The sequence below is a fragment of the Camelus bactrianus genome, chromosome 9 (genome assembly GCF_048773025.1).
Source record: "Camelus bactrianus isolate YW-2024 breed Bactrian camel chromosome 9, ASM4877302v1, whole genome shotgun sequence".
NCBI classification, from domain to species: Eukaryota; Metazoa; Chordata; class Mammalia; order Artiodactyla; family Camelidae; genus Camelus; species Camelus bactrianus.
This window is the reverse complement of record NC_133547.1, coordinates 28349660-28365278: the sequence shown is the minus strand read 5'-3', so window position 1 is coordinate 28365278 and position 15619 is coordinate 28349660. Positions and strand designations below refer to the sequence as shown.

At 34.5% G+C, this 15619-nt stretch overlaps 1 protein-coding gene across 6 annotated transcripts in view; it reads right to left on the bottom strand.

Moving 5' to 3' along the window:
- The window catches only part of FNBP1L (formin binding protein 1 like), a 108822-nt gene that overhangs the window by 41450 nt on the left and 51753 nt on the right, over nucleotides 1–15619 (bottom strand). For all 6 annotated transcript variants that reach the window (XM_074369983.1, XM_074369982.1, XM_074369981.1 and 3 more), the window contains exons 3-5: nucleotides 5353–5406; nucleotides 3950–4097; nucleotides 3119–3181 (exon numbers count right to left, since the gene is read on the bottom strand). In XM_074369983.1, the coding sequence (XP_074226084.1) occupies nucleotides 3119–3181; nucleotides 3950–4097; nucleotides 5353–5406 (265 nt within the window). The remainder of the gene's footprint in view (nucleotides 1–3118; nucleotides 3182–3949; nucleotides 4098–5352; nucleotides 5407–15619) is intronic.

The following is a 15619-nucleotide window of genomic DNA, read 5'->3' as shown; positions in this document are numbered from 1 at the left end:
AGGTATTTATAGCCAAGAAGTTTGTTAGGTCAGTTTGCCTTAAAGCTAGAACCAGACATACCCATAACTTACATCAAATAAATGTGCTCAGAAATTTCTTATAAAAATTTTTAAATGTACTATTTTGATTAGTATGAGACAGCAAATGAGATACTTACAACTTATTCAAAGCATATAAATATATCCAAATATGCACAATATACAGAATGTCACTTTCCTGTGAAGATTAAAATTAAATTTCCATGTTTAATTTTCTGAAACTCAGTTCAGAGCTGTGTTTTCAAACTGAATAGCCATAGCTACTAATTCTGGTGTAATCTGAGGCAACTCACATACAAAAGTATTTTTATATTGGGTGTCTTACTGTTTGTGAAAAAAACCTACCTAATAATTTCCTTGCAACAGCAAAAGAATCATGAATACAATAATACTTAAAAATACTCCTTCCCTGAGAGGAATTCTATCATTGTACAACACAGGGATATACTCCACAGAAGACTCTCCTTCTACTCATCCTCTGAGCGGCAGACTAGTCAACAGCCACTTCCACACCCCTGCTCCCTTTAGAGGAGCCCATCTCCCCACATGGAGGCTGCAAGTAGCCAACACCTGCTTTGTCAACCTGCCCACAGCCGAGGCGTGATCAAATCATCTCATGCTGTCAGAGGTACCCATGAGGAAGCTGCTGGGGGTTTTCTGGGGAAGTTTTCCTTCCTTGACAAAAGAGAAAAAGTTACAAGAGAAGTGCTTCCCTTTTCCTGCTTCTGCGTGCGTCTGAATCAGGATGTGGTGGCTGGCTGCTTAAGCCAACTATTGACTATAAAGGGACAAGCCTGAAGAAAAAACCAACATGGTCAAGACAGCAAAGTAGACAGAAAGGAGAGGCAGCGTTGGTGACATCACTGAGCTACAGACCAGCTCTGGAACTGATCTGTTTCTAATCCCTGTTCTTATAAACTCATATGCTGCTCCTTGGAGCCACCTAATTGACAGACCTGGCATCTCTGATGCTTCTCTTATCTTCTCAATCTCTGACCATTCCTTCAAAGAATCTTCTTTGCAAGCTACTGTCTTCTGCCTTCATCTTAAATGTCAGTGGGGCCTATTTTGTTTATCTTGGGGTTAATAACTTTTAATTTTTTTTCCTCTATGTTCAAAACTCTGTCACTAACTCAATCTGTCTCTCCTAGCTCTTTAAATCTTCTCTCAATTATTTCAAACACATTAGGAATTTTACAATTTCATTTGCTTGATTAAACATGAAGACATGGAATGAGAAAAGGATCCTGCACATATTCCTACGTATTATACAGAAATTATATTTGTCTGTCTCCCTCACTAGACTCTAGGCTCTACAAAAACAAGAACCATATCATATTTGCTTTTGTACCAGATTCAGTACATGTTATGGATGCCTTCAATAAACATGAGTTGAGCTGAACTCACCTTTACTTCACGGTATTCTTAATGCTTTACAGAAATCTCTCCTGTATTTTTCGATGCTTCTTTCTTATGACCCTTATGACTTTTGCTTAGTAACTACCAACTGTTCTAAAGGTAAATCAGCACATGTCAACAGGAATGATTTGTGCCAACTCTAGTTTTTAAAGGGTCCAATGACTCATGAGTGTAGGAGTCTGTTATTTTGTGCAAATGAAAGACAGATACTAAGGATGCTAGTTAAGGCAATTTAAAATTTAATATATGTAAACACTCCCTAAAAGTCTTGCTGAAACCAGTTAGAAAGAAAATCAAAACAAAAATGAAAACAGACTAATATACCTAAGAATTCTCCATCAGTACTGGTGATTAGACTCTTACCTCAATGACAGTTATACAGCAGAAATTTAATCTAAGCTTTGAATATATGTTTGAATCCTTAAAAAGTAAAGAAAATGACTGAAAACCATACACATATATGTGCATGAGGGTTTTTTTTATCTCAAACTTAACATTCCTTTTTCCAACAACCACAAGCTAAACTGATTAATTTAACGTGAAAAACTCCCTTTAGCATAATTTTCAAGGAATAATGTCTATCATAAAAATATGCAGGTAAAGAGTTAATGGCTTGCTAACATGACAGTTCAAAAGAAATATCAATCTTATACCACAGCACATCATTTAAGTAAAGAAGATGACAACGTTCATGTAGACATCTTAGTTTACAAATGACTATATGCCAGGATATTTAAGAGAAACCACGTTAGCAAGTACCTTTGGAAAGTTTTTAAAGTAAATAATTATTATGCTTTTATATTCTACCCTATAAAGTATTTTATTTTTTACAGTGGGATAGTCTATGACCAGCAGCCCAGTACCAGAAACATTTACATTATTATAGAATCATTGAACAGGAAAAAACATTTCATATAATCTAGTCCATTGTCTTCATTTTTCATACGCTAGAAATGAAGTCAAGAAAAAAGTCCAGGGCTAAGGAAAAGGCAGGACTAGAATCTAGGTTCTCTTAGTCTCGGTCAAAGGGTCTTCTAAGATACACCGTCACTTCCTCATCACTCCTATCCACTATCAGTGTCGATGTTGCTGCTTATCTATTTTATGTGTGTTAGTGTCTGCAAATCCTGAACTCCCAATTTAATTCTCTACCCTCCCCATTCCCCCCTGGTAACTGGAAGTTTGTTCTCTTTGACTGTGAGTCTGTCTGTTTTGTAAATAAGTTCATTTGTGTCTTTTTTTTTTAGATTCCACGTATAAGTGATATCATATGGTATTTTTCTTTCTCTTTCTGGCTTACTTCACTTGGTATGACAATCTCCAGGTCCATCCAATGCTGCTCCAACTATCATCATCTTATTCTTTTTTATGGCTCAGTAGTACTGCTCTATCAATATTCTACAATAACAACAACAAAGTCAAAAAGAACCTTTTTAAATGTTTACAATCATCTGACGATTATACAGTTGGTACAAGTATAGAACCATATAGAAAAAAAAGGACACAGACAAGATGATCTCACATTCTCTATTTCACCAATGTCAAATTACGAATACTACACTGAGGAATATTAAACTCAAATAGATGTGAAGCATAAGAGAATTTAGGGCTAAACTGGTCTGCAAAATTTTATGTTAAACATGAGAACACTGTAACTCACATTATCCATCTGTTTCCAGCACATGTCAAGGTACTGTTGAGCTTTTCGCCCCTCTTGAAGATGCTGAAGATCATAACCAAAAAAGACAAATTTTTAAATTACATTCAAATACTAATTAAAACCTAAAGTCCCCAAAAGGCTTTTTACTTAATTTTTCCCCCCAAGGTACTAATTATAATTATGTAACTTTACCCTGACTTAGAGATTATTAGTAAAGCAAAAACCCTAAAATGCATCTTATAGAATGTTATTTAAATGCTTTAAATATAACATTTAAGACAGATACACTCTCTTGAAAAATTCAGAATTAGCTTGAATAGGGACTGACAAAGTTTTTTACAAAGGGTCAGGTAAGTATTTTAGGCTTTGCAAAGCACATGGTCTCTGTTACAAATATTCAGCTCTGTTGATGTAATGCTAAAGCAGCTGCACACAATACGTGAGTGAATGAGTGTGTGTCTGTTCCAATAAAACTTTTATTTACAGTCACTGAAATTTGAATTTCATATAATTTTCACATGTTGTGAAATTATTCTTTTTTCACTTTCTTTTCAACTATCCAAAAATGTAAAAACTTTCTTAGCTCGTAGGAACTAAGAAACAAAAACAGGCAGTAAGCTAGTTTGGTCCACTGGTTGGAGTTTACCAAACCTTAGTCTTAAATCTAAAAGGATCACAAATTAGCAAGAATGTCTTGAGATAATTTTGGCTAGAAGAAATTTAGTGAAAAAGAAAGCCAGTTTATGCTGAATGAAAATAATTTTAAAAAGCAAAGTAATTATTTCTGTGAAAATATTTCATGCACTATTGTATAAAAACGATAAGAATTACCATTTTTCTTTCAGTTTTCAGATCATGAGCATATCTCATTAATTCACCATAAACTCTGTGCGCCATTTCTTCTGCTACTACTTCACGCTGTCCTGCATAGTCATTTAACTCGTTAAGGATGTTAAAAAAGGCTATACACGAAGTAAACCTGACAAAAACATATTGAAAATGGTGAAACTTATTTTTATTTTCATAACAAATGTTTTTTGTGAGGTACAGATTTAGCCTGACACTTGCAAATCATAGCATACTCAACCTAAATCTCAGCTAGTAGCTCTAAATTAACTTTGTATGAAAAGAATCCTGCATTAAGCTCAAGTTGTACACATCTGTGTATCTTTGAGTAGTCTTAATTTATCAATAAAGGGGTCAAAAATAATAAGAATACTACCTGCAGGCTCGTTTGGCAAACTGGAATCTCTTAAGTTGCCAACTGACTGGCCTGAGCTTGGGAATGAACTTGGCTGGATTCCTAGGCTTGCCAGCTGAACCTGTTGCAGAGATGGTGTACTTGCTCTCGAGGACAGAACCTGCCAATCATACCACTCAAATGCATCTCGATGGGTGATCTACAGAACAATTTTTCTATCAGCTCTGGACACAGCTGCCTGTATGCCTGCCCACATCCTGAATGGAAGTGAACTGCCACAATGGTTGGCATCAAAGAGGGGTAAGAAGGGGCAAAAATAAGGGTAAAAAAATGTGTGTGAAGGGAAGGAGAGAAACAAAGAGAATCACTGTATTAAAATATACAGACCTACTTGAATACTCTTCCGGAACACTCTCACATAAGCTGAAGGCAGACAACTCAGACAGGACTCCATTAACACTAAACCTGAGAATCCTAACAACTGGCAATTACACACAAAATTGTTTATTTGAAATCTAGTCTCTTTTTGTTTCTGCATTTTACAACCAACCACATATCCCCCTTGTTTTAAGAATGCCAAAAAGCTTACAGGTAATTCTCAACCTTTTATTCAGAGGTTTTGTTTTGTTTTATTCCAAAATTACCCTGAAAACCTCATCATTTTCATTACCCCTTTAAACCAAGCAGCCAAACTGTTTTACTACTTGTAAAAGTAAAAAGCAAGAATCTAACAAGCTCACAACTACAAAATAAAGTACAGGGAAAAATACCCTTTTCTTCCAGAGACTACATCATTCAGGTGGAGTCTCAGTCCACATATTACTTAAAACCCACATTTCGACTATTACCAAGCCCACTAAAGTATGCATCTTCATAAGAATAAATAGTAGTTTCCTCTTTCATAAACATTGTGATTTTTTTTACAATAAACTTTTAAAAATCTTTATAAAAAATTAACAGCATATTTTACTAAATAATAAAAACAGGTACTTTTAAATTTAAATATGCAGTAATAAACAGGTATATAATTTACCTTGGCTCTTCATCTTTGGAGGAACGTTTGGGACAGTACTTCTTAACCAGATTTCTATAAGAAGATATTTAAAGTTTATTAAAAATACTGCTGTTGAAATTCAGATATCCTAAAAGTTTCTAATATCATTAAGTCAAGAATTTAATGATATAAAATAATTAAGACAGTAACATGATCATCTATTATCATTAACATTGTAATAGATGATCATTACTTACATTTTTTTCTGAAAATATTGATACCTGTAGAAAAAAATGTTATTTCTGTGCTTATGAGTGTAATCATAATTTGGTTGATTATGCTATCAAAGAAGAAAAGAAGTAAGAAGAATACAAGAACGAAAGTATTCAGTATATGAAACTGAGTTATAGCAGAAAGACACGTATTTCAAAGAAATACGGTCATTATTTTGTTTTGCAAATCAGGGAATTTAATACTAACTAAGGTAACATTTAAACAGATGCGGACTCACAAATAGGGTAAAAGAACAGTTGGTCGGTATCCTCCATAACTACTTGTATATGAAAATCATGTGACTCTTAACCTTCTCTTTTTTAGGCAAATGAATTGCATTCCAACTTGTAACTTTCTTTGCCTACATCTCTGTCCATTCTTGACAGTCTGGGACTAGAATGTCACCTCATTTCACCTTTGCAAAACCAGAGGCAGACAAGCACTTGGACTCTGGAGTCAAACTGGACTACCTGGGTTTTATGTGGCATCTGTGTGACCTTGGGCAATTTACTCACCATCTCTGTGCCCAGTTTTTTTAAAAATGGTGATAACAGTACTTCTACCTCTACCTCTTAGGGTTATGAGAATTAAAGTGGATAGTATTTGCAAAAGCATTTACCACAGTGCTTTTATATCATGCTACTCAAAGTATGATCCATGGACCAGTAAAAGTCCACGGACTCTGTTACCTACCCACGACAAGCCAAGTACAGAAGCTGAGAGTAATTTTATGTCTGTTGAATCAAAGTAAAAATACATTTTATATGTCTCTTTTTATGTCATTTTTTCTAGTATTAAATTTTTATTGTATTTTATAAACTCGTAGGTAGAAATTTTAAAAGAAACTAGTACATCATCATAAATAGTCTGAGGTGTACTGGTTTAAACTTAAGCATCTTAAAAGTTAATGACCCTATGGTCTTTCAAATAAATATTATAAAAGAATCACGGTCTTAGTTATTCTCAGATTATTATCAATCCATTCCACCTACTCAGTTTAATTTATTCATTCTAAGAACAACTGTCTCCTACGTGCTAAGCGCCGTGCAAGCTCCCGGGAACATCCAAGATGAAAGAGTACCTGTGCTCAAAAGACAGCCTCCACCGAAAAGAGACAAGTATACACGAACACCTACCACAGACAGCAGGGATGGGCGCTGTGGTAAACGAGTGCAGAGGGCGCAGTGACAGGAAAGAGAAGGAGGCCCTAACACCCGAGGAGCCAGGGAAAGAACAGGCAAGACACTGACGAAAGAGCCTGCAGCAAAGTTTACTTAGTTTCTGCCATCAAAAACCTCACAGTCCTCACTGGTTGTAAAGGTACAGGATGAAAGCCTTAGACCACTTATGTGTTTGTTCATCAAAAGCTTTATTAATACTTAGCACATTACTGTATAAATACATGTACCTAATTCATAAATTAACTCTACAGGCACAAGCTCCAACAGTGTTAGCAGAGAGCCTCGGCCAGAGTAATATCAAATGTATGAAACACTTCCACATAACACAATGATATGAACAACAGAGCGCTCTGCAGGGGGCTTCCTCAGAGAAGGAAGGCCGAAATTTCTGATTCACCTAAAGAGGTTAACAAGAATTGGGCAACGTGAAATCCGGAGCAGGGAGTGGGGTGGGGGTGCGTTCTAAACAGAGAGGATCTAAAAGCAAAGGCAAGGAAATAAGAGGAAAAAACATGGCGTTTACAAACTATGAATGAGTTATACGTTGCTGGAACATCAAGTGTGAGTCAGGATGGCAAGCAGTGAGGCTGAAAAGGCCGACGGGTGGGAATGGTAGCAGAGGCCCTTCTAAGCCATATTAAGAAACTCTAACTACTCTTAACCAGTGGCTCTTAATCCCAGTTACCTGAAACACTACCAGAACTCATTTTTGTGGATAAATTAATTTATTAACTAAAACATCAGCAAACCTTCTATGTGCTACACATTTATCATTTCAGGTACGATACGGATAGAAAGGGATGAATCATAGCTAGCAAACTAGTAATTGTGCATGACCTACAGTCCTTTCTAAAAGAGAACTCAAAAGGGAAGATGGGGAAGAGATGATGAATGATTCAAAAGGTTGATTAGAATAGGCAAATCCACAGAGATAAAGCAGATTTATGGTTGTCAGGGCCTGAGAGAAGGGCAAGTGGGGAATGACTGCTGATACTATGGGGTTTCTTGCAGGGCTGATGAAATGTTCTAAAATTAGATAGTGGTGATGACTGCACAATTCTGTGAATATACTAAAAATCACTGACTTGTATACTTTAAAAGGGTGAATTTTGTGGTATATGACTTATACCTCAGTAAAGTTATTATAGGAGAAAGAATGGTTATTGGAGACACTGTCCATCTGCCAAGGTACATCAAATTCAACAAGTCTAAGTTAGAGTGTATTTTCTTTTCTTAACTTTATTCTTTTCTTATATTAATGATACCACTATCCACTTAAGACATTTAAGCCAATAATTTGGCAATCATCCTTACTTTATCAAGTTTCACTCACCTTAAGGTGTTCAAGTCCTATAGATTCTATTTCCTAATTAAGTCTCATTAAAACCTTTTTGTGATAATTTTTATAATAGACGGGGGAAAATTACAAAAGAAGTCCCTTCTTCACACTTTTTTATTGCTTTGGATACAGGTATGTGAAGACAGGATTATTGAAGCTACTGCAACAACTTTCAGACCAAGAAATTTATAAAAATGCCTTGACATCACTAAGCTCAAGAATCCCCTTTCTAAACTACTTGTTATATGAGAGGATTCCTATTGAAGCTGATTGCTTCTTAACTGACACTGCAAAATAGCTAAATTAAAATGTCCAATGGAGAAATGCAGTAAAAACTGGAACTCTGAAGAAACTTTTGGGATCAAGATACAGAAGTGAGAGTCAACATGTGTGAGGACAACAAAACCACAGGAGCTACCATTTGTCAACCATGTATTACCTGTCAATCTCTAAACTAAGCACTTTCACACTTACAACAAACTTGCAAGCAGCCCTATTTTACAGGATTCAAGACATATTAAATAATTTGTCAATGGTCACATAGCTAATAAAGAACAAAGGAAAAACCCACCTCATATCTGGTTCCAACACCTGAGATACATAAAATAATGAATGAGAATGAGGCTACTCAGAAAGTGTGAAATGATAAGGCGGGCTTTGAGACCAGTATGAGAGCTGAATCTCTTGACACATAAAACTGGCACTGTTGGTGAGTGTGTTTCCTGCCATGTGGAGAAAAAAAGCCAATCTGCTCTAACAGAATGAAGCCAACACACACACACAAAAGCCAAAAAAGAAGGAGGGAGGGAAAAAGAAGTGGAGGGAGGGAAGGAGAACGACAACAAAGGGCTGGGCCTGTCTGGCCGTGTTTCAGATACAGACTTTTTATTTCCTGTGACGCAGGTACATTCCAGGTCTTCCCGCAGCTGAGCTGTTCAACCTCTTCTTGAACTCAATTTTAAAAAATCAAATCAGTAAAAGGTATCAATAAATAAATCAACAAATATCTCTTGTCAATAAATTTACCATTAAACTTCAGCTAGCTCAAACTGGGTTTTTCATCACTTACAGCCACAAATCTTTTCTTATACTGCAAAATTTAATATAAAAGATACCCACATACAAAAGAATGAAGTTGTTCACTGGTCTTACACCATATACAAAGATTAACTCAAAATGGGTCAAAGATCTAAACGTAACAGCTAAAAGTATAAAATTCTTAGAAGAAAACACAGGGAAAAGCTTCACAACACTGGATTTGGCAATGGTTTCTTGAATATGACACCAAAGCACAGACAACAAAAGAAATAAATAAATAAGCTGACCATTAAAATATTAAACTTTTGTGCATCAAAGGCCACAATCAAAAGAGTGAAAAGGCAACTACAGAATGGGAGAAAGGATCTGCAAATAATATATGAGGTTACAATCCAGAATATATACAGAACACCTAAAAATCAGTAACAAAAAAACCAAATAATCCAATTAAAACATAAGCAAAGTACTTGAATAGCATTCCTCAAAAGCTATACAAATAGCCAGCTAGCATCGGAAAAAATGTGTAATGTCACTGATCATTAGGGAAATGCAAATCAGAGCAACAATGAGATTTCTTACACCCATTAGGATGACTACTATCAAAAACAAAAACAACAAACAGAAAGTAAGGATGTGGATAAACTGGAATCCTTGTGCACGACTGGTAGGAATGCAAAATATATCAGCCACTACAGAAAACAGAATGGTAGTCCTGAAAAAATTATACGTAGAATTACCATATGATTTGGCAATTCCTCTTCTAGGTTTACAGCCCAAAGAATTGAAAGCAGGGATTCAAACAGATACTTGGACACGATGCTCACAGCATCATTATTCACAATACTCAAAAGGTGGAAAAAACCCAAATGTCTATCCACCAATGAATGGATAAATAAAATGTGGTATTATCCATATAATGGAATAATATTCAGCCTTTAAAAGGAAGAAAATTCCGAGACACACCCCACCACAGATAAACCCCTATGACATTACGCTAAGTGAAATAAGCCAATCACACACACACACAATACTGTATGATTTCACTCATGCGATACCTAGAGAAGTCAAATTTATAGAAACAGAAAGTAGAATTGCCAGGGGCCAAAGAAAGGGAAAAATGGATAGTTGTTTAACAGGTATAGAGTTTGAATTTTTCAAGATGAGTAAGTTCTAGGGATTGGTTGTAGAGCAGTATGAATATACTTAATTAACATAGTTGAAATAAACACTTAAAAATTATTAAGATGGTAAATTTCATTTTAGGTACTTTTTATAATTTTTTTTAAAATGACCATAAAAAGGGGATTACTGGAAGTGATATTAGACAAATTCTGAATATTATATTTATTTTTTAAAGGGACATGCTTCATTCTCAATTTTTATACTTCTACTGGTGGCAGATGTTGAAACAGACTGATGACAAGAAATAAGAAGACCTAAGTATTCATGCCTGAAAGACCTAGAAGAAAATCAAACAAGCTTCAATGAACGTGAACGTAAACAAAGTTAGCACCTATTCTCGTTTCTTTAAGACTCTACTTCCTTCTTTTACTTTACCTTTACCACGTCAAGGATACTCAGTACCTAAAATGTCAATAATATATGGGTTTATAGTATCAGCTTCATAGTCTATACCCACCCAGAGAATATATGCAACAATTCATTGCCATTTAGGATGTGATAGGCTTAACAACGTGGTTTCCAGGCAACTGTAAATCTTTCAGAATATTTTCAGGTATGTTCAAGACAGAAAAGAGAAAAATTATTTTATCTGCTCAATTTAGACTGAGGAAGAAGCAGATTGCCACCACAGATTTAAGTATTACACTTTTCAGATAAATTTTGTTCTGCAAGTTGTTAACTTGTGTTTTCCTTCTAAATATTAGATTCTTAAAGAGAACTATATAACACAGTCCCAGATTCAAATAAGCAGCTAAATCTGTCTGATTTGCCTATACTTTACACATAGAGGATGATGAAATAAACATTTTTATCTCATTTTAGACACTGCTACACAATTCAAATGGCTACAAATAACTTGGAAATAAAACTATTAAAGGCATTATGAAAGAGCTAAGAGATTAACTAAGGGACATATACAGACAATATCATTAACAACATTCTTATTTCTTTATAGTTATTTAAACAAGGTTTCTAAATCTTTTTCATGAAAGCTCACTATCAAAATAACACAACTGGTTTCAACTTATTTTCTTTCATAAGAGCTTTATGTTTTACTTGTTAGATTCTGCTTCACCATTTAAGAATACATTTTAATATAAAAAATCAGGAATAGACTTTGCAATTCTTGTTAAGGTGATGACCCTGAGTTCCTTGACTAGTCAAGTGGTAGAGTTCACTGACTGAATCATTCCAGAAGTTCACTGCTGTATGCTTACTACTGGGCATACTCTTAGAAATACAATGACAAAGATCAACGAATTCTTGAGAAAATTAAATGAGATAGTAGCATATGTAAACTGAAAATGAAACTCAAATAACCCCATTGTTGCAAATGTAAGTTAGTAGTTTGCTGGATAATTAAGTTGGGGTGGAGGGCATCTTTTTAGACGTATGAGAATGAAATGAGATAAAAATAGAGCTTTGTGGCACACACAAAGTACAAGGATAGGAGCAGAAGAATGCTGATAATCAAAAAACAAACAGCTGAAATATTCTAATGATAACTGTATGAAGTCCAAATCAAATATATTAAAATATAGTTCTGTGACACTGAAGAAAGGCTCCCCAATTGTCCTGCTGTTTCCTCTCCTCTGATAAATCATCAGCAGAAAATAGCTAATACAATTAAGGAGACTATTAAAGGCAAAATCAAAGAGAACTAAAGTAACATTATGCTACCCCTAACTCCAGTTTATAATAGGTTATAGGAATAATAAAAGTAAAAAGTATTTATTGTAAATTCTCATATTTAAAAGAATGGGGGGGCAGGGTATAGCTCAGTGACAGAGTGCCTGCTTGGCATGCACAAGGTCCTGGGTTCAATCACCAGGGCCTCCATACAAACAAACTTAATCCCCCCCCAAAATAAATAAATACATTTAAATAAATAAACAAATAAATAAATAATAAAATAACAAATACTTTCTAATAGAGGTTTTAAAAAACCCAGAAATATTCTTAATGCCTCTTAGGAAGGAAATGAAAGTAAACAGGGCTTCCCAAAAGGTTAGTTTTTAACCTTCTTTGATGACAAAAACATTTTCTTAAAAGGAAGGACTTCTAAAGTGTTAATTTTTTTTAACCTTTTCTTATCTTTATGGAAAAAGATAGAACTAGACCTAAATTGATGAATACATAATTTATATTTAACTGAATTTCTACAATTGTTACATTATAAACAGATGTGTTAGCTGGAAAGAGTGTATTATGCAGTTTTTAGATAATTTATTATTGTCTATAGTAAAATACCTTAGACACCCAGAGACATCTCAGTAATACTAGGTACTGTTGATAGAAAAAATCCTCTTCAATAGAGAATTAGTCTTTCTCCCTATGCTAAGAAGCAGCACAATGTGCTCAGACTCTGCAATCAGACTAACCCAGCTGGCTTGTTCTTCACCTCTCTTTAACGCAGTTTCCTAATGTATAAAATAATTCTTACATCTCAATGAGTTTTTATGAAAATGAAATATCTTAATATGTGTAAAAGCACTCAGAATAGCGCTGGCACATTATTAAATGCTACATAAGTGTTAAGTAAATACCAAAAAAATTGCATGCTCTGTGCCAGGCCTTGTTCTCCAAGTTAGTAATATGCACTGCACAGAACTAACAAAAATCTCTTCCCTCTGTGGAGTTTACATTTTATGAGGGAGATTATATTCTAAAGTTAAGAGGCAAAAATTATTTAGCCAGCATATCACCTAGATATGTACCAGGTAGGCTCGGAAACTACAAAGGTCTGACAAGGATGAGAGTTTCCACAGGATTCAATTCTATGAAGAAAGTTCATCTAAACCCCAAAATACAGGGAACAGTTCTGTATCCAGATGCCCCTATTAGGGTTTACTACTTTAATCAGTTGATCAAAAATTCAGGCAAGGCCGAAGAGTCAAGAGTTAAATAATGGCCAAAGAATAAAAGTAATCTCCACTTTCCACAAGTCAGTACAAAGATGAGCTCTCTGGGCTCTTCAGAGATTAAACAGTGACAACAGAAACAGAAAATTCTGATAAAGAAGCATGAGAAAATAAAGACTAAATAGAAAGTAGAAACTGGTTTTATCTTCATTATTTTATATCTAACCCCCTCCTAAATGTGTAGAACAACCTCATCACAGGGACAGTATACGACATAAGCTCTAGTATGGACAGAAAGCAGTCCATGGTCAAAGGTTCAGCATATAGAGAGTCTTATTTCTAAACTAAACTGACACATGTATCATTCAATTATTTGTGTATTCAACTTATATTCACTCAGCTTTAGAGGTACCAGCTATGTTGCCAGGGTTAGCAAGGGTACAGAAATAAACAAGATCAAAAAACTCTGGGGTGATTTCTGTTCTGGTTAGGGAAGAGCAGTTTTTAGGCTTCCTGTCATCCAATCTATTTCTCTTCTAGAACCACACTACCACATTTGAGTCAAAAAGGGATAATCTGGGGTGGAACTAGGGGAATATAATTTTATATAGCAATCTCTATGCCAGAACTTAATGCTCTAATTATTTTAACTAGAAAAAAATGATACACACTGGCATATATATAAAGAGTTTCTTTTTTTTCACTTAGGAAAATTTAGTTAATCTCTACCACACAAATAAAATAGTATAAATTTATTAGAAGAATGATTTCAGTTCATGTTCACAAACAAAAAACGTTCTACCAAGTGATTCAAAGTCACCACTTACATAAATCAAAATAGACGTGATTCAGTTGTTTATAACTATGTCTCCAAACATTATTAGATGTTTTATTTTCTATTTATTTGCATCCTCAAACCACTACCAAAAATGAATCAATACCAAAAATAAAACAAAAGTTACAACAAGGCCATCAAAGTAAAGAAAAGAAAATAAGCTGGGAGTCCCAAAATTACATAGCAAATTAAATGTATGCAAATTAAAAAATATATTTATAAAAAATATATTGCAAAATTTAATCTTCCAGTATTTTTGAAATGTAAATATTTCACATTCTGAATATAGTTATTATCTAGGAGAAAAAAAGAGCTACCCCACTATTACAAAAAAAAACCTGTCCTCTGCAGTAGCAAAAACAGGAGGGAGTTAACCAAAAGAATTTTTCCCATTAAAGGGGAGGAAATAAACAAGCCACACCTATTCCTTTGGGACAAAACAGATACTATAAAAAACAGTTGATAATTCAATCATTTACTAAGTATTCATCCAAAGTAGCAAATCTCAATTAGAGAAAGGGAAGGGAGTTAAATGGTTGCAAGTTACACATGCCTCCTACAACCCCTCCTAATTGGAATTCCTCAGCACCTTCTGATAATCCTGCCCTTGATGAGAAGCATTTCAAGTGACAGCCACTATTAGGAAGAACATGTGCTGAATTTCTTTAGCGTGCTGGGACAGAAAAAAGATGCAAATCACTGAAATTGAGCATCTGTACATAATAAAACCTACTTTCTCAGTACCAAATTATATTTTTCATATCATGTAATTGTGGGTTCTTACCATTTGTGCTTCAAAGAAGTAGTGTTCAAATCTCTTTGCAAGCAAGTGAAAATGTTAACAGTTATCAGTTAAAACAGAAAGGTAAACAAGTCTGCCATTTGATTAGAGTCCTGTTACTCTGGTAAAACCTTGGCCATCGTGAAACCCTTGAGGCCCAGGTTATTCTGGACAATTAAATATTGCAGATTGCTGAAGTTTTACCTTATAAATTGTCAATTTTTATTTTATAACTTATAATTTCTTTTGAAATATACCATCTTCATTGAAAAAGACTTCAATAATTTAAAAGTATAAGTAAAAAGTGTAAGTTCCTTCCCCTCCCACCCCAACTCTCATTCCCCATGGATAACCACTAAAACAACGTGGAGTATATTTCAGATCTCTTCAGAATACATACAAATTGTACACATAGCTGTACATGCAAACTCAAGTAAGCAGAACCTATATTCAGTTCTGCAACTTGGTTTTTACACTAATGAGGAGCCTTTTAAGTTTAAGTATGCTATTATACCTGATTTATTTAAACTGCTTATTCCACAGTATTTTTCATCCTTCATTTACTGACATGTACTTTTAGGCTGGAAACATTTTTTATATGTTCTCTACCATATTTTAATTTTTTTATTGTTTGTCACTTCACACTGCTGTAACATCACTGTATTGTCTACAGCATTCCTTCTTTTCACTTTATTGTAAAACTTAAAAACAAAAAAAAGTGCTAGAATTAAAAATTAAATGAGGGAAATTTCTCATTGTTCACCCATGAATACATGAGTTTTTAATTGCTATACTAACTTTTCAGAGGTCCTTGAT